At 35.9% G+C, this 24,896-nt stretch overlaps 1 protein-coding gene across 1 annotated transcript; it reads left to right on the forward strand.

The window, feature by feature from the left end:
- Positions 1–2,437: 2,437 nt before the first annotated feature.
- On the forward strand, positions 2,438–5,742 carry LOC139315009 (protocadherin gamma-B6-like). The gene is made up of 2 exons (XM_070941033.1): positions 2,438–4,861; positions 5,689–5,742. The coding sequence occupies exons 1-2, from the start codon at positions 2,438–2,440 to the stop codon at positions 5,740–5,742; spliced, it is 2,478 nt and encodes an 825-aa protein (XP_070797134.1).
- The last annotated feature ends 19,154 nt before the right edge of the window (positions 5,743–24,896 follow it).

The raw sequence follows: 24,896 nt of genomic DNA on the forward strand, positions 1-24,896 counted from the left end.
GAGAATAGCGAAAATGTTCCCCAGCAATTCTCCGAAATGCTGGAAATGTAAGATTAGTTATGGAACATTTTATCACCAATGGTGGACATGCCCGGTGGCAAAAAAATTTTGGAAGAAAATTAAAAATTGGATTGAAGAAATAATCCAGAATTCAATAGAGGGAAAACCTGAACAGTTTCTATTAGGGATATCAATAGAAAATTATACCAAAGAAACACAGTATCTCATATACATACAGTATATTGACAGCAGCACGTATTATATATGCGCAATACTGGAAGAAAGAAGAATTACCACCAGATAAGGATATAATTAAAAAGTTTCTGGAATGCGCAGAACTGGATAAACTAACTAAAGAAATTCAGGGGAAAGAGGAAATACTATAAAGTGTGGAATAATTGGTATGAATGGCTGAAAAATAAGGAAATAAATTAAAGGAATGAAGAAGGGAAAGAGAAAAATGTGATAGATCAATTAACATGTTAGTAGAAATGAAATATGATAGGAGAAAAAGGCTGAATAAGTTAACATTATAATATCTGTAAATATTTATATATACTAAGAAATGGATCACTGTTATGTAGCTGAAAAAGAAATTAAGACTCTTGTATATGTTGTATGTCTATGTATGTCTTTTTAACTATGTTTAAAATAAAAAACTTTTTTTAAAAAAGGAAGCTTTTTACAACTCATGTTTAATTATTAATAATGGTTAATTTTATTTCTTTTTAAATGTTAACATACTGAGTGCTATGCTATATTTTCCCCATCTTCAATCTTAATATGTTTTCCCAGATACTGTACTTATTTATATATTTATTTATTTATTTATTTATTTATTTACTTACTTATTTATTTATTTATTTATTTATTTATTTATTTATTTATTTATTTATGAGATTTATATGCCACCCTATCTCCAGCCGGACTCAGGGCGGCTCACAACAGTTAAGAAACATCTAATAAAAAGTTAAAAAATTAAATCCAAACCTCATAATTTAACAGTTAAAAGTACAATTAAGACTAACAAATTAAAATTAAATTAGAATTAAAACCCCATCAGTCCAGGCCTAAAGTAATAGATAAAGTAATAGAGGAAAAAATAGAAGAATGTTGAAACCAGGAAAAAGTTTGATGGTAGTTGCAAAACTAGTAGTTCCTTTTGAAATATCACTGCTTAGGTCATCAGTTTATATTGATTGAAAAAAATCAAGAAAATCAAGTTTAGTGTTTTTCACAAACTCGAGATCTGGTTTCCATTAACTGAATATATTTAATAAGTCATCAGTTCTTACTTGAATGGACTATCTTTCCCAATCAACTAATTTGTAAACTCTTTGATCTCTGTTTTATCATTGAAAAAAAGGGGAATTTATGAGATAAAGCCGCCTGACTAGGTAGCTCAATGGCTAAGACACTGAGCTTGTTGATCAGAAAGATTGGCCATTCAGCGGTTGGAATCCTTAGTACAGGTCTCCTGTGTGAGCAGGGGGTTGGACTAGATGACCTCTGTTACTGTTAGATCATTTACCATAAAGCCTTCACAGACTCATCAACTGAATGGGTGTAATTGCTATTGACTCCAATTCTTTGGGGGAAAAAATATGTTACACATTCTGTAATCAGGTATATTCTTATAAAAAGTAATATAATACAAACATTTTTAAATACAACACAACCAATTCTTAAGGTAAAGAAATTATTCAAATAGCTTTAAATGAAAACTCTGTAAAATGAAAAACTTGGAAAGAAAGATCAACAATCGTAAAATCTATACAATACAATACAATACAGTAGAAATTACAGCAGTTGATATATGGGAGGTTTTAGTTCCCATATGGTTAAATATAACTGCAGGAAAAGGAAAGATGTTAATCATACTCTGATCAGTTCATAGCCTGAAATTAAAACTTTGGGGAAAATATTAAACATTCTCTTTAAGTTTAAAGATTTCTGAGTGTGTTGTGTCTCCATTGCAGTTGCTTTAAGAGTCTGCATCAAGGCAATATGCAGTACAATAAAACTCAATTGACTATAGAATTTTGTAGTGTTTTTGTCATAAAAAATCAGGACTTTGCGCTTTGAGCATCCATAATGAAAACAGAGTTTAGAAAAGTTTCTTTGCTACCTATCTAATTTACTATATTTACTATATCTGTCTCTCTGTTTCTGTCTATCTCTAGCTAGAGAGCAACATTAGTGAAATTCTTCATACAGACTCCGAGTGTCACTATTGGACAGCAAGGGAGTTGCATGGATGAGTATTGCAGCAACTCATTTCCATATTTCAGCAGATGAGCAAGGAGATGCAGCAGAAGGCATTATATGAAAAGCTGTTTAAGAAAGGATTCTATTTTTACTATCCTACTGTAAAATATTGGGTTAGCTGGGAAATTCTATATGGAAAACAAATTAGGAAGAAAAAAGGAAATAAAAGATGATGATGGAAGCAAAATACAAAACCAGAATACAGGAACTAAATTTGAGGCAAGTACTTTTTCTATTATTATGTTCTTTGATCAGCTGGGTAGTATCTGAACAGGTTCAGTACTCACTTCCAGAGGAAACAAAAAAACATTCCTTTGTGGGGAACCTTGCTAAAGATTTAGGGTTAGATGTTGATCTGCTGTCAAAACCCAAGCTTGCTATCTCTTCAGAAAAAGAGTATTTTATTCTGAATGAGCAAAATAGTGATCTATATATAAATGACAGAATAGATCGGGAAAAGATTTGTCGAAAATTATCTACTTGCATCCTTAAACTAGAGGTTGTGGCACATAATCCTTTAAATATTTTCCACATAAAAGTTTTCATCCTAGATATTAATGATAATGCCCCACAGTTCAAAGAAAAAGATATAAAACTGGAAGTGAGTGAGTCACATTTGCCAGGAGCTCGATTTGCTCTGGGAAATGCTGAAGACAAGGACATTGGAATCAACGCCCTTCAAGATTATCATTTGAGCTCAACACCATATTTCAAGCTAGAGGTTCAAGAGAGCAAAGATGGTGGCAAATATGCAGAATTAATTTTGCAAAAGCCATTGGACAGGGAGAAAGAGCACACACACCACTTGATTCTTACAGCTTCAGATGGAGGACAGCCAGTGAAAACTGGGACTCTTAACATAGAAATCAGTGTTATTGATACAAATGACAATCCACCAGTCTTCTCCCAGGCAATTTACAAAACAAGTCTGAAAGAGAATACACCAAGAGGGACTTCTCTGCTTCAAGTGAAAGCCTCTGATAGTGATGAAGGGTCAAATGCTGCAATTCATTATACAGTCAGTAAAATCCTAGATAGCAGTCAAAAGAAATTCATTTTGGATCCCACTGATGGAACAATTTCACTTAAGGAAAGCATTGATTTTGAAGACAGAGGAAGCTATGTGATGATAATACGGGCAAATGATGGAGGTGGACTAGTTGCACATTGCAATGTAGAGATTGAAGTTCTTGATGAGAATGACAATCCTCCAGAAGTAATTATTACATCTCTATCCAGCCCCATTCTTGAAGATATTCTACCTGGAGCAGTGATTGCCCTCATCAAAGTCCATGACAGAGATTCTGGACTTAATGGAGAAGTCACCTGTTACCTAAGGGAAACTGTACCTTTCCAGGTGGTCTCATCATCAGATAACTACTTCAAACTCCTCACAGATGGCCCCCTTGACAGAGAAAAAACACCAGTGTATAACTTAACAATTACAGCCACAGACCAAGGCATACCTCCTCTTTCCACAGACAAAACCATCTCAGTACCAATTTCAGATATCAATGATAACCCTCCAGCATTTGAAAAACTTTCCTATGTTGCCTACATTCCTGAGAACAACCCATCTGGAATGTCTATTTTCCAGGTTAAGGCTTTTGACCCAGATCTGGATCGTAATGCCCAAATCACCTATTCCATTCTTAACAGTAATGTCAAGGACCTGCCTCTCTCCTCCTATGTTTCAATTAACTCTGAGACTGGAACTCTCTATGCTCAACGATCTTTTGACTATGAGCAGCTCAGAGATTTCCAGCTGCAAGTTCAAGCCCAGGATGAAGGCTCTCCATCTCTCAATAACAGTGCCACAGTCAAAGTGCTTGTACTGGATCAGAATGATAATACTCCCCAGATCCTGTACCCTTCCCAAACAACTCAGGGTTCATCGTTGTTTGAGATGGTACCTCGCTCAGCCGATTTGGGTTATTTGGTGACAAAAGTCATGGCTGTGGATGCTGACTCTGGGCACAATGCCTGGCTCTCTTTTCATCTCCTGCAGGCCACAGAGCCCTCACTCTTCATCATCGGCTCCCACACAGGAGAGATCCAAACAGCTCGAGCAGTACTTGAGAGAGACATTACCAAACAGAGGCTGGTCATCATGGTGAGGGATAACGGACAGCCACCTCTCTCGGCCACCACTAGTCTCAACATGGTCTTTGCTCAGAACTTCCAGGAAGCTCTTCCTGAAATGAATGCCCAACCTAATAACTCAGAGGATCAGTCCAAGCTCCAGTTGTACTTGGTTCTGACTTTGACTTTGGTATCCTTTCTGTTCCTGGTGGCAGTGATTTTGGCCATTATTATGAAACTTCAAGGGTTGAGGAACCCCACTTTTTTTCAGTGCCTCATTCCTGATTCTCATTCAAAGACTGGTACTGTATTGCCTCCAAATTATGAAGATGGGACTTTGCCTTATTTTTATCAGATCTGTTTATCCACTGAGTCCAGGAGAAATGAACTGACTTTTCTGCAACCCAATGTCCAAATAGTAGAGAATATTCTTTGCAAGGATAAACCTGATACTTGTATCATGCTCAATGGAGACTGTTATCTAAATTCTAAAAATAATTCTGAAAATATGGTAAGTTCATTTTTCCTTTCTTAGTAAGATTTGTCATTATAACAGCATTTTAATGGTATAAGTAAAAACAGTAACCATTTATGGAATAATTATTTTTGGCAATTTTTTGTATTAGCTGTGTATATTAAGTTGAAGTACTATAGGATGGAAGTTTTGAAGCACCACTGCTAAATCAAACGTAGGACTAAATAAATATTTCTGTATGAAGCAATGGGTTTCTGAAGTTGCCCCAACTAGATGAACAGGGAATATTAATAAGAGACTAGCCGTGGAGTTCAACATGAGAAAGAAAAGAACAGTGGGGCTAGAGGAATTATATATTCTGAGACAGTATGTGAGCATATGTTGCCTGGAATGAAAATATGTCTTGGATCACTACAGTATTAACGGCAATGGGTATATTCTGAGAGAAATTGACTGCCTGTTGCAGCTGACCTGATTGCTTCCTGTTAAGCAAGGAGAAGATGTTATAAAGGTGACGTGTTTCTAAAGAGTAAATTCAGTGATTAAGAGACAAACTGGAAGAAATTTGTCAGATGAGTTCGGGGGGGGGGGGTGTCATCGGGAGATCTCTGTCTAAGTGAATAGTTGTAATATTGATAGAAATTATTTTGCAGGTATGCTTGTGTCTCTGAAAACAACAAAACAGCAAACTTACAATGCTTGAGGAAAAGGTTAAGTGGACTGTGGTAGTGAAGACTACTCTTCAACTCCTAAGAGAAATTGAACATTTGGGAAGTCAATAAGTCAGAAATAGGATTTGTTTGGCATGATCTGTTTTTTAGAAACCCATATTAACTTCTATTTATAAGTTTGTTTGCTTTTAGGTACTTGCAGATTTGTTGCTTCATTATCTTTCCCAGGATCTTCCCAGGTATTGATGTCAGCCAGGCTGGTCTGTAGTTTCATGGATCTGTCCCCCCCCCCCCCCCCCGCGCCTTTAAAAAAAAAAAAGATGGGAACTACATCAGCTCTTTTCCAGTCCTCAGGTAGTTCCCTGGTGCTCCAGGATCTTTGAACATTATGGTTCAATGGTTCTAAGATCACATCTGTCAACTCCTCTAGATCTCTAGGATCTAATCCATCAGGTCCCAGTAATTTGAACTCATTTAGAGCGAATAGTTATTCTCTTACCATTTTCTTGCTTATTTTAATTTGTATTCCTAATCTATCTTTTACAGTTATATTTTTGGTAGATTGGGGTGTATTATCTTTTTGCATGAAGACAGATGCAAAGAATGAATTAAGCAGCTCTGTTGTCTCACTACTGCCCATTATTTCCTTGTCATCTACTCTCATTAATGGACCAGTTGTTTCCTTGACTTTTCTTTGTTTTTTATATGTTGACCGAAACTTTTTATTATTATTTTTGACATTTGTTGCAAGTCTTACTTCATTCTGTGCCTTAGCTTTCTTGACGACATCTTTGCAAGTTTGGGCTATTTGTTGATATTGTGCCTTAGTTATGCACTCCTCTTTTCATTTTTCTTTTTACCTAGTTAGGGTAATGAAATGTTTGCAAGAAAACAACCATGCTCAGGCAGCACCAAGGACCCCCCATTTCAACTTTGAGCCACAAATATTTATTGGTACAGAGAACTTTCCATGTTTCTTGTTCAAGAAGACTGGAAATGATCCTGTAGCATTAGGGACACTAGTTCAGGGGTGTTACCCAGCCAGTTTGCTGTGGTTCATGAGAACTAGTTGTTAGAGTTATACACTTTGCAATTAAGGAAATCTCTTATATTTTTCCTTGTCTCCAGGAGAAAGAATGGCCCATAATGAGTCTGATGGGATTTGGGCTTTTCATGCTCCAGACTTCACAAAGAGCTTGTCCAGGCAGAGTGGGGGAAAATTAAATACCTTAGTTCTAATTCTGTGGACAATACTGGCATTCAGTATATATAATTGGCATTGATGGGTGAAATTTTCTCCCATGGTTTATATTGAAAAATATCTATCAGTCTTACATTCCAAAACTCCTGTAATTCTCAATTTACTTTTAATTAAACATGATTACATTTGAATCAGATTCTTGAATTTTCAATGTCAAGGTAATGAAAAAAAATCAACCCTATCTGATATATTAATGGTACATGGCACTACAAAATTTTAGAGCTTCTTGTCTTATTAATGTTGTCACTCATGCTTAACTGAGAAAAATCAGCTTTTTTATAGATGTGTTACTACATCTAGATCAGGGATGTCAAACTGGCTTTTTTCAAGGGCCAGATCAGCATTGTAGTTCTCCTCCACGGGTCAGTGGGAGAGAGGGGCAGGGAGCAGGGGAGGGGGAGAGAGGGCAGAAGCCTCCTGCAGCACCTCCTGTACACAGCCCCTATGCCCCGTTTTTGGCCTGAATGGCCTCCTATAGCACTTTATCAGACAAAATGGGGCACGGGGGAACCTACATTCTCACCCTGAGCCTTGTTTTCACCCTCCATGTCCTCCAGCAGTATTCTGCTGGCCAAAAATGGGCCATGCGGGAACCTCATGAGTTCCCCATGCAGCCCATTTTTGGCCTCCCCGACCTCCAGCAGCTCTCTGCCAGCCAAAAATGGGCCACAGGGGGCACATACAGCCTGTTTTGGGCAGCACAGGCACCGCAGGCCAGTCCTTTGATATTTCCAGACTGGCCCCACGGGCCAGATTTAAGCACCCCACGGGCCACATCCAGGCCTTGAATTTGACACTCCTGATCTAGATTATTAACTAGTTTATTACTTCTTATTTTGAAATAAAATAACAAACTATTGCCAGAAACAATTACTATCTGATTTGGATAAACTACTGACTAGATGAATGGGGAGAATAAGTTTTAAGCAACAATTAAGGAAATATTGCAGTTTGCTCAGTGAAGAGACAGTAATTTATTTAGGTAACAAAACTATTTTTAATAAGAGAAAGAAAAAACATTTGGACAGGATGGTATAAGGTAGGGGTCCTCAAACTTTTTAAACAGGGGGCCAATTCATGGTCCCTCATACTGTTGGGGGCACAGACTATAGTTTTATTGGCCTAATGACCAGCTGGGTGGGCGTGACTAGGTGGTCCTCATATTTACTGCCTTTGCAGCATTCCTGCAGTCATGTGATCGTGATCTGAGTGCTTGGCGCCCAGTTTGTGATTATGATGTCACAGCATCCCATAGTCAGATAATTGTCATTTGCAACCTTTCCTACCAGCTTCCTACAAGCAAAGTCAACCAGAAAACCAGAAAGAAGTGAGAGGTTATGGTCAATTCACATTGTTAAGTGAATTGTATTGTTGTATTGTTGGTACATTACTCCACTCTGATTGTCAGAATGAATACTTCTTTCTCTAAGTAATGCCAATGATTAAATGAACAGGTTGGACTCTTTGTTCATATGTGATGGTAAAAAAATCCTGGAAAATGATTCATAATAATATAATTTTAAAGGTTGTAATTTCATTTAACTTGAGATATCTCTGTTAAATTCACCAAACTATATATACCTTCAAAATTTATTGAACTAGTAGTAACCTTGAAAGGACATATTGACATGAATCAATCTAACCTTTGCTGTTTGCTTCTGTTAAGAATTGCTTGTGCTATTTTGCTACGGTTAGGAATTATTTGTTAGGAATTAATTCTGTAAACCTCAAATTGTTTCTCTTGCTATCTGGTTTCTTGCTTCTGTTATTTGCTTCAAAGCTAGGCACATCCTTGGAGATAGAACAAAAACAGTTACCCAGGAACATCCTGCTCCATAGATAAATGGGGCAGAGAAGGGGGCTGCCTAGGAGCATGAACACACAAGGCTACAAGAGATGCTTTGTAAGATAACAAAGCATGGACAAAGAATGCTCCATGGATAAGGGGGGCATGGGCAAGACAGTGTCCACGTTGGGTAACAAACTTTTGTCTCTGGTTAGCTAAATTTGGATATAAGACATTGGGGCTACATTCACATAGGTGTGGCTTTTCTCCTTGCATGTTTGTTGTCTATATGCATATGGAATAAGTATACCCTGCTCTTCTTTGTACAAATAAAAGCTGTTATTTTCCAAGCCTCTTCTTGAGTCTTTTTTTTCTGATTTTATTTTTTATTTTTTAAAACAAAACATAAAACAAATCCATCATCAATTACAAATACAAACAGTGTGTCAATCGGTTACAAATCTTTTGTGCATCATCCTCCTATTCAAAATTTACTAATTATCTAATTTCTCATATTGTCAAATAAATCAACATCTTCATTTATCATTTATTTAACTATTGCATTGTTGCTTCAAAAAAATATTTTTAAATATTATATTTATAACATTCATATTTCATATTTCATTTCCATGTTTTATTATCTAACCATTGATAAAATAAATCCCATATCTTGTAATATTGTTTATCTTCTTGTTCTCTAATTTCAAATGTCAATTTACTCATTTCAGCACATTCCATGATTTTCTTAATAATTTCATCTTGCATTGATATTTTATCATTTTTCCAGTTTTTAGTAAATACAATTCTAGCAGCTGTTAAAACATTCACAATCAAATATCTCACTTCTCTATTGTATGTTTCCGGCACAATTCCTAATAAAAAAAATCTCTGGCTTAAAGTCTATGTGTTTTTTTGTCATTTTTTCTAACCATGTGTGGATTTTAGTCCAGTATCTTTTCGCTTCTACACATGTCCACCACATATGGTAATATGAGCCCTGTATCTGATGGCATTTCCAACACTTCTCAGATTTGTTCTTGAACATTCTCGCTATTCTTGTTGGGGGTAGATGCCACCTGTAAAACATCTTATACAAATTCTCCTTATATGCTGTTGACATTGTCATTTTATAATTTTGCATCCACAATTTTTGCCATTTCTCTAAGTCACTACCATAACCAACATTTTTCCCCCATGCAATCATTGTTTCTTTAACTTGTTCTTCCTCTAATTTTACCTTTAATAAGTAATCATACATTTTTTTAATTATATAGTCATCAGAACCTATTAAAATTTTATCTAAATTAGTCAGATTACTATAGAAACCTTCTCTCTTAAAATCTTTATCATATCTAGAATGTATTTGCATAAATGAAAACCAGTCCATTTTTATATCCTGTTCTTCTAATTCTTGCTTCATTTAAGTTCACCCTTTTCATTCAGTATTTCACTATATCTAACAATTTGTTCCTTTCTAAATGTTATTGAATATGAGAATGCTTCAATAGTAGATAGCCAGACTGGAATTTTTAAATAATGAGGTCTTTTAATCTTCTCCCAATTTAATATCAAAGACTCTCGGATAACATGTCTTCTAAAATACCCCTGTGTTTTTGTGCCCTTGTACCATAAGAAAGCGTGCCAGCCCAACAACAAGTCATGTCCTTCTAAGGTCAACAACCTAGTATTTCTTAAGGTTATCCATTCTTTAATCCACATCAAATTTGTTGCTTGATAATATAGTTCCCAATCTGGCAATCCAAAACCTCCTCTTATTCTAGCATCTTGCAACAATTTTAATTTTATCCTCGCCTTTTTACCCTGCCAAACATATTTTAACACTATTTTGTTTAATTCTTCAAAATAACCTTTTCCCAACCTATTTGGAATTGTCTGGAACAGATATAAAATTCTAGGCAATATATTCCTCTTAATAGTTGATATCCTCCCTATTAATGATAATTGCAAATTCTCCCATTTAGCCAAATCTGTCACTATCTGTTGTTTAAGCTTGTTGTAATTATTCTCCTTGAGTGTACTGCATCTTGCTGTCAAATATATTCCCAAATACTTAACCTTGTTCATGACCTGCATCTTTGATACTTCCACCAATTCTTCTTTTTGTTTTTTTAATATATTTTTTGTCAAAATCTTTGTTTTATTTTTATTTATTTTCAAACCTGCTACCTTTCCAAATTCTCCTATTTTGTCTATCAGTTTATTTATTGATTCAAATGGATCTTCCAGAATAAACACCAGGTCATCCCTCTTCTTGAGTCTTATTTTGGCATTCTGGTAACTGAAGTGCAGTTTTTGGACCTTACAACCTCTTCTTAATTTCTTGTAGACTATGCACATTAATTTTGCTCAACTTTTGAGTTGTTGTCTTCTCCTCCATAAAAGGCTATTTCTTTTACATCCAAAGCAACTGGAAATTCAGAGGCTGTTAAAACAATAATGACAGGGTAATGATGATTTAATAGCTGACCAGCTGCTACAATGCTGTAATACTGTAATGCTGTAATGATGGTACAATGGTAGTAATGAGTCAGCAGGGTTATTTGACTGTTACCACTTTAAGAGTCTGTATTATAAGAGAGGCCCTGTTGGGGTGTATTTCTCTCTACATGTGGGCTTCCATGCTGTAAATTGCTGATTGTTTGACTTTGCCTAGTATGTGTATGTATATTCTTTTGTAGAGATAAACCACTATTCTATTATTACAAACCTCTGTTTCATATTATTGCTCCTGGGTTGTCACACATAGTCACTCTGTGTACACTCTGACAAATAAAACAGAAGAATAAATGAAATTGCTAGAATACTTATTCCTTGAAACAATTCCAGTAAATAGATGGTCCTTTCTAGAGGTTTTCTCCACTTTTAATTCCAACCAGTTTGAGTCTATCCCAAATGAAGCAAATCAAAAATTAGTCTAAAGTAGTTTAGAAATTACCAAAATCTAGCACAGAGATCACAATAATTTTCCCTGGTACTACCATCCCCTTACCCCACCAACAGTCTGCTATCACATGATAAAACTCAGCTGTATATTTAGGTCTAGAACAGGGCTGTGAAACTCCAGCTCGCAGGCCAGATGCGTCAACCACCAGCCATGCCCACGCCCAGTTTAGTGAAGGGGAAAAAAGTCCCAATATGTCATGTGATGTCACTGTGATGACGTGAGTTTCACACTCCTGGTCTAGAAGCTTCACTAATTGGTGCCAGAGGTCCTTCCAGCCATCACTTTTCTTCTTGATTCTTAAGAAGGTCTTTGTGGTGGGGAAAGCATAGGATGCTTGTTTTCATTTTCTAACCACACATTCTCTATCAAACCAGTGATTGAAAAAAAAATGTTCCATATGATGAAGTGGAGTTCTTATAAAAGGGGGAATATACTGTCTAAGGAATTTGCAAACCCATCCTCCAATGGGTTGCTATTAATGAGCTTAGTGGATTTGTCTGATTCTCTCAGAGGAAATGTTGAATCCTTCCCCACCCCTTTTAGGGTGGGGAAGCTGCTTCTTATGTTCTAAGCTCTATATAATAAAGGTGATATGGTACTGAAGACAATGAATATGTATGCAAAAATAGAACAGAATAAAATAGAAATCGTAAACAGAAGAAATCATGAGGTTTAGAGGCATGAGATGGATGAAGACTAGTGTTGAAAAAATAAACAAAGAAGGAAGGAAGGAAGGAAGGAAGGAAGGAAGGAAGGAAGGAAGGAAGGAAGGGAGGGAGGAAGGAAGGAAGGAAGGAAGGATCTGGGATGAAAGGAAGAGGAGGAGAAGTGAATGAGAAAATGATGAATGTGTGGGACTGTGGGGAAGTTGAGAAAGAAATGAGACCATGCTAAACATAAACAACCCACAGATGGGATAAGAGTTTGTTAGTAATTCTGGGAGAAAGGCCAGCACAATTCAGCTTTTAGAAAGAAGAGATTCAGAATATTCAAATAGACTCTATCTTTATGAATCACGTAATAATAATGGCTACAGGAGCAGGTTCTAAAATTCTATACTATACCTATAAAATAACTTATTGAAGTCTGTGTAATTCTTGCTTCTTTGCCCTACAATGAGGAGCCTAACAGGGGAGATGACAATTTATAGGTACAAGATGAGAAGCATTAATTTAATGCAATATGTACTATATACCAAGCTATTCATGTTAAAAGTTTGTATAGATTCTAGATTCTCCAAACATCTTGAATGCTTAATTCTTCCATCATTGTGAAAAAAGATCTCGGCAGTGTTCTACTAGACTTTTTACATGTCTTCATTGCTTTGTAATCCAAGTCCACATGTACTATGGCATTGAAATCACCCATTATACATACATATTCATAATCCAATTCTAAAATAAAATTGTTAGTTAGTTTAGTTAGTTTATTTGATTTGTATACCGCCCTACTCCCGAAGGACTCAGGGCGGTGAACAGCCAACAATAAAATACATAAATACACAAAATTTAAAAACCCGATAAAATCAAATTAAACTTTTTGGCCCAGACAAATTAAAATACCCCAATAATTTAAAAACAGATTAAAATTTACATATTTAAAAAGGGAAGAGATCAGGCCAAGCCCGCTTGATGGAATAAAAATTGTGTAGTCTTCGATAAAATTCTTCTTGTTTTTCATTTGGCGCATATACTGCAATTAGTAATATTTGTTTTGATTTCATTTTTATTTCCACCATCAGAATCCTGCCTTCATCATCTTCAAAACATAGTTTAGGTTCTAATTTTTCTTTGATATACAGTACCATACCGCTTTTACTCTGTTGTATCAACGATGTAAATAAAACTCCTAACTTTGGATATTGTAACAATTTTACATGTTGTTTTCTAATATGTACTTCTTTAAACATATAATGTCCATTTTCAAACTGTTTAATTTGCTTAAAGTTCTATTTCTTTTTATCACTGCATTTAGTCCATTTACATTTAGTGATATTGCTTTGATTTCTTCTTCCATTATTTACTTGTTACTAGTTTTTAATTTCATTGCCCTTGTCTCTCTTTGTTTCATTGGATCTTTAGATCTCGTCCCCTCTCTTAACGCTCTTTCTTCTTTTGTTTTTTCATCTTTCTCTTTCTCTTCATCTCTCTGTTTTGTCTCACCTACTGCTCCCTGGCCTTCCTCTAACGGTCCACAGAATTGTTGATAAAACAGCTTTGCTTTTTCAATAGAATCAAGTCTGTCTTTGTTCTTGCCATGTCGCCATAATTCCTTCAGGTATTAACCATCTAAAACTCACTCCTTTAAATATTAAAAATTTTGTTAAGAATTGATATTCTGTCCTCAGATCCCTAACTCTTCTGGGTATTTGTCATAGAACCACAAGTTCTTTATCTTTATATTTCAGTGGTGTAATTCTTCCTGCTTGTATAATCTCTCCTTTCACCACATTCTTTGTAAATCTTACATGTACTTCTCTTGGTAATTTATTTTTCACTGCATATCTTGTATATACTCTAAACGCTTCATCAATCTCATTTAGAATCTTTTCCTTGGGTTGTTCCAAAGCTTCTGAAAAAAATCTCAGCAATCACTTCAGATAGATTTTCTCCTTTTTCTTCCTCTATATTTTGAAAACTTAAGTAGAATTCAGAATGTTCCATTTCAAGTGAGATAATTGTTTTTTCTTGTGATTTGTCTGTTGAAACTAATTTCTCTTCTAATTCGTCAACTTTCTTCTCTGTAATTTCTTCTTTTTCTTCTACTTTTTGAATTCTCTCTTCATTTTTCTCCATCATCTCCTTCATTTCTTTTAACTCTTGTTTTATATCATCATGAAGCAATTGCATAAAATTTCTTAGTTCCATCATCTCTGACATTTTCTGCTGCTGAGGGACTTGATGCAGGATGCAAATGAGCTGTAAATTTCTTCGTTTTAATATTTTATAATCCACTTGTGGTTTAATTATAATCCAAATCTCTAATCCATCCGATGGTTGGATTAGCAAAAAAAATTAAGAAAAAGAAGAAGAAAAATTCCAATCAACGACCTTCCTCCAAAAATTTAAAGTTCCCACTCTCCCCTATAAAAATTTTAAAAGGAAGTATGGAGAGAGAGAAAAAAAGAAAAAATAAGACAAAGAAAAATTAATCCAATTGTCCAGAGGGCAATTCAAAAAGAGAGAGAGAAAGAAAGAAAAGAAAAGAAATAAGAAGAGACAAAGATCCAATAAAAAAAGCCAAAAGAAAAAGTTTTTCTTCTGACTCTTCAAGTCTTTATCCACAATTTCTAGAAATCTAATTTTATTGAGTTTAGTAAAAAGGCATCTGGGTAAAAGACAAGTCAAGAACATATGCTCCTTGATGAGAGTATGGAAGAGCTCCTTGATGAGAGTATGGAAGAAGCACCGATTCAAATGGGATTACAAAATACCGTTGTGGTTGGATCTTGGTCACATTATACCGAATATAAATATAAAGTCACTCGGGGGGGGTATATAAAGAAGTACTTTTTAATGATGGGGCAGATGGCAACTAAAGACATTGAACACACTGTTGGAAGAAGGGATTAATTTAACTTGGTTACAGTATAATCAACTTCAATTGAGATGGAGAGAAGATCAAAAAACCAGTTTAATGTTGCATGAAGAAGAATTGGTTAGACAGTTAAAAGAGAAAGGCCCAATGCATATTAAGAGGATTTATAATGTTTTGTTAGAAAGAGATTCAGAAAATGAATTGGTTAAAGATTGTATGATAAAATGGGCGCAAAATTTTGGAGAACCAGTTATGATGGAAACATGGGAAAAAATATGGGTCCAGAATGTTAAGTTTACACAGTCGCAGAATTTAAGGGAAAATTTTTATAAAATGTTTTATAGGTGGCATTTAGATCCTAAGAAATTGTCATGTATGTATCCTAATGTTCAACCGAAATGTTGGAGATGTGATTGTTTAAATGCTACATATTATCATATATGGTGGACATGCAAGAAAGCCAAGGCTTTTTGGATAAAAATTTGGTGGGTTATGCAAAATGTTTTAAAGAAAAAAAATCAATTTTCTCCTCATTTGTTTTTACTGGGTATAGTTAAGGGTTTTTCAGTGGGTGAAACAAAATTGATATTGTATATGGTGACAGCAGCCAGGTTACTGACTGGTCAATATTGGAAAAGGGTTGATGTGCCTACAATTCAAGAATGGACTTTGAAGATGGCCAGTTTTGCAGAAATGGTGAAGATATCAGCATACTTAAAAGACCGGACTCAAGAGACTTATGCATGGGAGTGGAAGAATTGGATAGATTATGTGCAGAATAAATACCAAACCAGGAAGTACCAGATAGCTTTTAGCTAAATGTTGTGTAGAAATGTATAGTTTATAGGGAGCAAAATAGCTTATTGTTATGTAGAAATTTATAGTGCACAGGGAAGAAAATAGAGGGGTGGTAAAGTATGATATAATACAATGTGGATGGATTTCACCTTGGGGAAGTCATGGGGAGGGAGGGTTTGGGGGGTTAGGGAGGGATGGGGGGGAAATGGGGGAAAAATTGATGTTTGTAAAACGTTTTCAATAAAAAAAAAAAAAACATATGCTTTTCTCTTTCCACCAGCAAATCTCATAACAAAGTACTTCAAAGAGTTTATAGAAAAGTATACAAATTAGTCATCCCAGGCGAAAAGGGAGAGTTATGTAAGATTCAAAGTCAAAAAAGAAAAATAAAGTTCAAAAACAAGTTCAAAGTCTAGTCTTCTCTCTTCCACAGCTGTTAAATTATCATTCAGCCAAAATGTCAAGGTCAGTTATTTATTAAAGTTTCTTCAAAATATATATCTTTTTTCCCCTTTCACCACTAGATGGCACTGCAGGTTAACTTTTACCATTAACATAGCACTTTCACTTCTTTTTTTTTTGAAAAATTTTATTTTTATTTTTAAATAAACATACATAAAAACATAAAAACATCTTCAATTACACACAGTGTAATTGGTTGGTTACAAGTCTTTTGTCCGTCTTCACCATATTCATAGCTTACAGTTTACCTAAATTATTATATTATCGATCTAATATATATCTATGTATTATTGTCCTCATTAATCATTTATTTGACTATAGCTATTCTTCCCTCATTTTGTACAAAATATTCTAAGATGTTAATTTATATTATAACATTCATTTCATCATCCTAAATCGATCCAATAATAATACATCTTTATGTTATATTTTATATAGTTCTACAATTCTTATATTATAAAAATCTCTTATCATATTTCATTTCCATATTTTTTTATCTAACCATTGATAAAATAAATCCCATATCTTATAATATTGTTTATCTTCTTGTTCTCTAATTTCAAATGTCAATTTACTCATTTCAGCACATTCTATTATTTTCTTAATAACTTCATCTTGCGTTGGTATTTTCTCATTTTTCCAATTTTTAGTAAACACAATTCTAGCCACTGTTAATACATTCACAATCAGATATCTCAATTCTCTATTATATATTTCAGGTACAATCCCCAATAAAAAAATCTCTGGTTTAAAATCTATGTGCTTTTTTATCATTTTTTCCAACCATGTGTGGATTTTAGTCCAGTATCTTTTGGCTTCTACACACGTCCACCACATATGGTAATATGAGCCCAGTATCTGATGACATTTCTGTCACTGTGTTTTTTCTGTTTGCCAGCTGTGCTTGATTTCTAAGACTTAAGGTCGATTGTCTGACTCTTATCTCTAAGCTACTGCGCATGTCCACATTAGTTTTTTCGGCGACTGAGGAACGCTGATTATTTTTTGCAAATATGCCAAGAAAGAAAAAGACCAAACGAATACAGTCTGCTGAAGATATAAATTTCTCTGATATCTCTGATCTCTCTCATGAAGAAGAGAAAAGAATTTTACACAGGCTTTCAACTTTTCATGTTGCTTCAGCCACATGCCTGGAACAAGGAGCCAGGGAGGCGAAACGGATGAAATGCTCTTACAGAGGCTTCAGGAGGAAGATGACAGAAAAGCTGCTTTTGAAGGCAATTGAGGTCAGTGACATCTTCTTCTGAATATGCATGCTCTCAAACAGTTGTCCCAGAACCTTTTGAATTTGAAACGCTTGGTGCAAGGCCAAAGTTTTCACAAATTGCTGAGCATTTTTCCCCCCACGCAGACAGAGAAATAATTTATTATTCTCCTCAAAGCTCCAAGATCACCCTGGATAACCAAACTATAAAAGCCTATCATGACCATATAAAATTTTTTGAACATGAGCTATCCCAGGCAAAAATAGCTTTATCTATGCTCGAGCAAGATAAGAGAGAGTCTCGTGTTTTTAAAATTCCTGAAAATGCCATCTTGGCTCCTTCTTCTAAGCCAAAGCCATACCCCCAAGAGGGCCTATCAGAACAGAGAGCTGTGTACACGTCACAATTGTCACATGACGTTCTCCTAAAATTACACACCATGCCATGAAGGTGGAAAAATTATCTGAGCTGCCCAAAACTAAAGTTGCAGCACCATCTGCTGGCAAAAGTAATTTACTAGGGAAAGCTGAAATGCATCGCAGTTTGCAAGAACAATTTCAAGTATTGCATAGGACTTTAACAAACATGTCTCTAATCCACTCAGATATTCAGACTGCAATGCCACAAGTGTCTCCACAGGCTCAATCTTCAGCACCCCTGTTGGTGCTGGTGTCCTTTTAAATGGAGCACAGCAAATTCCTATACAGCAGCCACATTTTCAAGTGCGTGCACAAATGCCTCCAGCGGCACAACCAGGACCATTTGTTGGTCCACAACATGCATAGCAAATACCACAGGTATTTTTACAAGCACAGCCAGCATACCAAATGCATGTTCCTCAACATGCCTTTTCTGTTGCTCCACTAGCTGGTCGAAATTAAAGATGTCAGGACAGAATTATAAGGCCTGGTGAGGCCTCAGTGAGATTGGATTGTTACTTCGCAGAGAAGGTACTCACTGTATGGTTTTTAATCCTCCTGCCCAGCCATGGACTCCTGCAATAAGAGACTTAGAGACTAAAGCTTGCACAACATTACTGATGTCCATGGATACTGAACTGCAGGTTACCTTTCCACCTGATGCAACAGCCCAACAAATTTGGGTCCAATTGGAAAATTGCTACAGGCCTATTTCAATTGAATCTTCATATTTGCTCATGTCTGAGTTCCATGGTTCGAGATTGAAACCTGGTGAACAAATTGGAGGACATTTAACCAAACTGAGAGGAATCAGAAGAGAATTGAGAGAAAGAGGCTATCTTATTGATGATATTCAAATGATCAGCATTATTATTATTAATTCATTGAATTATGAATGGAAAGATGCCATTACAAAGATTAATCTAGTGCCTATTGCTCAACACACAGTGGATCATATATGCAGACTTTTAATTGAAGAAGAAGCACTTATGTTAGCTACTCCACATTTGAGAGGACCACCTGCATCAAGAGCTCCAGCGAGGCGTCCCGTCCGAGGAAGAGCCTACGTTCCAAGGATGCCAAGATGCTATATCTGTAATCGTGTGGGACATGCCACCCGGGATTGTCCCCAACGAGTTCCAGCTCCCGTCTTGTACCAGCCCAGAGGAACAGATTCCAGAGGAGGTAGAGGCAGAAGACAAGGTCGTCGTGGTCCCAGGCGTGATCCACAAGCTCCACTCGCCACATTGGCGTTAACCAACGATCCACAACCTCAACCAGAGTACGACAGATGACTCCTGTGGACTTTGGACAGTGGTGCAGCATTGCATGTTACCTACAGAGAGGAACTTTTCACAGAGATGCACGAGCCTGAACCTGAACTACATGAACTTTATTCTTTTTCCAATCATCCTTGTCAGGTTAAAGAAAAAGGAACTGTTTATGTTGAAGAGCTTGATGCATTCATTCCTGATGTTTATTACATACCAACAGCAAATAGTAATTTGCTTAGTCAGAGTCACTTGTCTAGGGCATTAAAGTTCCAGGTTCACCACCTTGAAAAAGCAAGTTACATAGTTAAAAATGGAGATATTGTTGCTGAAACCATGTTAATTGGTGGTGTTTATTACTTAAAGCCAAAGCCTAAATCACAAACACAGGCAAGTATACCAGAAAGGGAGAGCACAGGCCCAGAGAGAGATGTTTCAGAGAGAGATCCTGTTGCTACTACAAAGGCTCCTAAAGCCAACAAAAAGAAAATAAGGAAACAGGTTGCTCAGAGCAAGCCTGAGGTTCTTCATAAAACTGTTAATGTTGAAAATTCACTAACTGGTAAACCTTTGCATTCCAGGTGTATCCATAAATGGCATAGAAGATTGGGGCATGCCAGTTTCCGTGGTCTTAGGAAGATGCCGGAGTTCGCAAAAGGTTTGGATCTAAAGGGGTGTAAGGTGTTTTTGGATTGTGCTGTCTGCAAGAAAGCCAAATCCAAAGCAGCAGCCATTCCCAAATGTGCTACACGCCTGTCAACACGCATTTTTGATTTGGTTCACACTAATATAGTTGGTCCTTTTAAGCCAACACTTGGTGGTAAAAAATATTTTCTAACAATTGTTGATAATTACTCTAGATATGGATATGTATATCCTCTGAAAGAAAAATCTGAGACTTTTCAGATCTTTAAAGACTTTGCTGCTCTTGTTTCTACCCAACACCAAGTTCACATCACCAGAATCCAGAGTGATCGTGGTGCTGAATTCATGTCTCAGCGTTTCCAGGACTGGATGCATAAGAATGGAATTCTTCATCAGACATCGGCCCCTTACACACCGGCTCACAACGGGGTCGCGGAGAGACGACAAGGAGTCCTGCAAACCATGATGCATTGTCTCCTAGAAGACGCCAACCTTAGTAACCCTTACTGGGGTGAAGCTATCAAATATGCAAATTACATTGTCAATCATACTTGGAGCAGTGTAATAAATCAGACTCCTTTCTTCATGTTGTATGGCTACAAGCCCGATCTCAAAAACCTCCATATTTTTGGTTCATATGCTATGGTGAACATTCCCTTAGCTCAAAGAAGAAAAGGAGGTCCAGCAGCAAAGAGACTGAGATTTATGGGTATTGATGATAACTCAAAATGGAGCAAATTTATTGACTCTAAACATGTAATTGTGATTTCTCAATCTGCTAATTTTGAGGAAGATGTTGACTGGTCCAGGATTCATTCCAATGATCCTGGAGTTTATTTTCCTACAGATGATACTGCTGATGCCACACAGCCTGATGACCAAGATCTACAGGTGAATGTTCCAGCCACTAGTTCTTCTCAACCTGATGTTCTGTCTTCGCAAGCCGCAGATGCTGACGCTAGCGACGAATGTGAGGACGAGGACGAAGCAGAAGAAGAATGGACTGTTGTTCTGAGACATTCCAAGAGGGTCACAAAGGGAATCCCTCCACAACGATATTCTTGGCAACTGACATAAACACCCTTGCCTTTGATTTGCAATGTTACATTTCCACCTGATACGTTCACACAAATCAAACATTTTCCTGATTCAGAGCAAGACAAATGGTATGAGGCAATGCAGGTTGAAATGGACAGTCTAAAAAAATTTAAGGTGTTTACACCTGCAAAACCTCCAGCAAACAAAAGGGTCATTGGCACTCGATGGGTCTATAAAATCAAAAAGAAGCCAAATGGTGAGTCATTGTACAAGGCCAGACTTGTAGAGTCAGGGTTTCACTCAACGTTATCCTGAGGATTACACAAATACCTATTCACCGACAGTCCGGACTGAGAGTGCAAAAATTGCTTTAGCAACTGCAACTATTCTTGGTTTAGAAGCTTTCCAGTTTGATGTTGACCCGGCTTATCTACATGCTGACCTAGATGAAGAGATCTACGTGAGAGGTCTTCCAGGGTTCCGACAGCAAGAAGGGGATACCTGGTTTCTAAACAAAAGTCTTTATGGTCTGAAACAGTCTGGTTTAATGTGGTACTTATGTCTTACTGACAAACTAAATTCAATGGGCTTTATTAAGTCCAAAACTGATGAGTGCATGTTCACAAAAAGATCTAACAATGCATATGAGATAGTTCTTGTTTATGTTGATGATATTGTTTACATTGATCCAAATAAGCAAATGAGTGAAATTTTCGCCAAAGCTTTGCAGAGATATTTCACATTGAAATCATTGGGTCATATTAGCACTTATTTAGGTGTTCAGATTGACAAAACACAGAAGGGGTTTAATCTTTCACAAGAGGATAAAATTGAACAAATTTTGCATCATTGCAACATGAAGGATGCTAACACAACAAAGACATCCATGCAAACAGATTTTCATAACTTGACACATGAACCAAGTCCTGAGTTCGAGGATCAAACACTTTATCATTCAGTTATTGGGTCACTGTTGTACATTAGTAGTTGGACCCAACATTGCACTTAGTGTTAATTTCTTGTCTTGACACGTAGGTAAGGCAAAACAGTTTCATTGGACACGTGTTAAGAAATTATTGAAATACCTAAAACACACTAAACATATGAAGTTATTGTTAGAACCAACACATACTGATTATGCAGAATTATGTTGTTATGCAGATTCTGATTGGGCAAGTGATAAGAAATCACGTAAAAGTACTTCAGGTTATATGATGTTCTTAAATGGATGTCCTGTTTATTGGCAAGTGCGTAAACAGAATTTTGTTTCTTGTTCATCTACTGAAGCTAAATATGCTTGTGTTTCAGATGCATGTAATTCTCTAACATGGTTTGATGCTTTGGTCACAGATATCTGGACACACCCAATCAGACTGATTGCCATGATGGAAGACAATGAATCGGTGGTTTATATTTCTGAATCACATTTCACAGGTTCTAGGTCCAGACACATTGACATCCGTTATCAAAACATAAAAAAAATAGTGAAACAAGGTTTTGTTAAATTGCAGTATGTATCTACACATGATCAAATTGCTGATATGCTCAACAAACCGCTTCCAGCAGCTCAACACAAGTATCTGCGTAAGAAGATATGTCTTAATTGATGATGTACCTGATGTCCACTCAACTGACAAAAGAAGGGGATTGTCACTGCGTTTTTGTATTTGTCAGCTGGGCTCCCATTCTGAGACTTACGGTAGACTGATCTGACTCTTATCTCTAAACCATTGCGCATGTCCACATTCTTTCACTTTCTTCTAACTTTCTTTATTCGCCTGCCAAGAGGTAAGGCAGGAACGCTGCCAAGATGTAATTAATAACTAGTAAGATGTTTTTTACTTCTTTATAATAAAATGTGTTTATTAGAATATATCTCGGGTTTATTTTCTTAAAGTATGCTGCAAGGAAAAGCCACGTCCCATCTCTAATTAAGGTGCAATTACCCCAAAGCGGAATGGGATTAATTGCCACCCTGACAATTTCCAACATTTTTTCAGATTTATTCTTGAACATTCTGGCTATTCTCATCGGGGGTAAATGCCACCTGTAAAACATCTTATACAAATTTTCTTTATATGCAGTTGCCATTGTCATTTTATAATTTTGCAACCACAATTTTTGCCATTTCTCTAAGTCAATCCCCCGTCCAAAATTTTCCCCCAAAGCAATCATTGTTTCTTTAACTTGTTCTTCTTCCAATTTAACCTCCAATAAATATCCATATGGTTTTTTAATTACGTTTTCATCAGTACCTGTTAAAATTTTATCTAAATTAGTCAAATTATCATAAAAACCTTCTGTCTTAAAATCTTTATCATATCTAGAATGTATTTGCAGATAGGAAAACCAATTCATCTTTATACCTTGTTCTTCTAATTCTTGCATAGATTTAAGTTCACCCTTTTCATTCAATAATTCACTATATCTAACAATTTGTTCCTTTCTAAATTTTATTGAATATGTGAATGCTTCAATAGTTGATAACCAGACTGGAATTTTTAAATAATGTTGTCTTTTAATCTTCTCCCAATTTAATAGCAAAGCCTCTCGTATAAAATGTCTTCTAAAATATCCCTGTGTTTTTGTGCCCTTGTACGATAAAAAAGTGTGTCACCCCAACAACAAATCATGTCCTTCTAGAGTCAATAATCTAGTATTTCTTAACATTATTCATTCCTTGATCCACATCAAATTTGTTGCTTGATAGTATAATTCCCAATTAGGCAAGCCAAATCATCCTCTTATTCCAGCATCTTGTAACAATTTTAATTTTATCCTTGCTTTTCCCCCCTGCCAAATATATTTCAACACTATTTTATTTAAATCTTCAAAATAATCTTTCCCCAACCTAACTGGACTTGTCTGGAACAAGTATAGAATTCTAGGTAGTATATTCATCTTAATCGTTGATATTCTCCCTATTAATGATAATTGTAAATTTTCCCACTTTGCCAAGTCTGTCACTATCTGTTGTTTGAGTTTATTATAATTGTTCTCTTTGAGTGTACTACATCTTGCTGTCAAGTATATCCCCAAGTACTTAACCTTATTTGTGACCTGTATCTTCAATACTTCCGCCAGTTCTTCTTTTTGTTTTGTTAACATATTTTTTGTCAACATCTTCGTTTTGTCTTTATTTATTTTCAAACCTGCTACTTTTCCATATTCTCCTATCTTTCTATCAATTTAATTGCTGTTTCTAATGGATCTTCAAAAATAAAAACCAGGTCATCTGCAATGCTTGCAATTTGTATTCTTTCTTTTGAATTTTCATTCCTTTTATATCTTTTTTTTTCTCCAATATTTCTGTTTAGCACTTCTAATGTTAACACAAACAACAGAGGTGACAGTGGACAACCTTGTGTCGTTCCTTTTTTAATTTCAATAGACCCTGTCAATTCTCCATTTATCATTACTTTTGCTGTTTGTGATATATGGCTTCTATGGCTTGAATAAATTTTCTAGCAAAGCCCACCTGCTCCAGCTGTAATAACATAAATCGCCAATTCACATTATCGAAGGCTTTCTGTGCATCTAGAAATATCAAAGCCATTTGTTTTTCAGGATGTGCCTCATAATATTTCAAAGTGTCCAGAATTATCCTCATATTATCTTTGTCTTTTTGGCAGAAACCCATTTTGATCAGGATGTATGAAATTTTTTAGATATCTTTTAAGTCTTTCTGCCAGTATTGAAGTGAAGATTTTATAGTCTGAATTTAGCAGGGATATGGGTCTATAATTCCTGATTTGTTGTGGGTCGGTATCCTCCTTTGGAACAAGTGTAATATATGGTTCTGACCATGACTTGGGTAGTTTCATCTTTGACATGACTTCATTCATGACTTCTAACAAAGGGAGGCTCAACAATTCCTGAAGTGTCTTGTAATATTCTGCTGGCAGTCCATCTGGGCAGCACTTTCACTTCTTTAAGCTTTGTTGTTTCAAGATTCTTGTAGCAATCATCACCATTCTATAGTAATTCATTCA

The sequence above is a fragment of the Pituophis catenifer genome, unplaced genomic scaffold, assembly GCF_029215685.1.
Source record: "Pituophis catenifer annectens isolate HBS135680 unplaced genomic scaffold, rPitCat1.0.hap2 SCAF_3, whole genome shotgun sequence".
In the NCBI taxonomy this organism is placed as follows: domain Eukaryota; kingdom Metazoa; phylum Chordata; class Lepidosauria; order Squamata; family Colubridae; genus Pituophis; species Pituophis catenifer.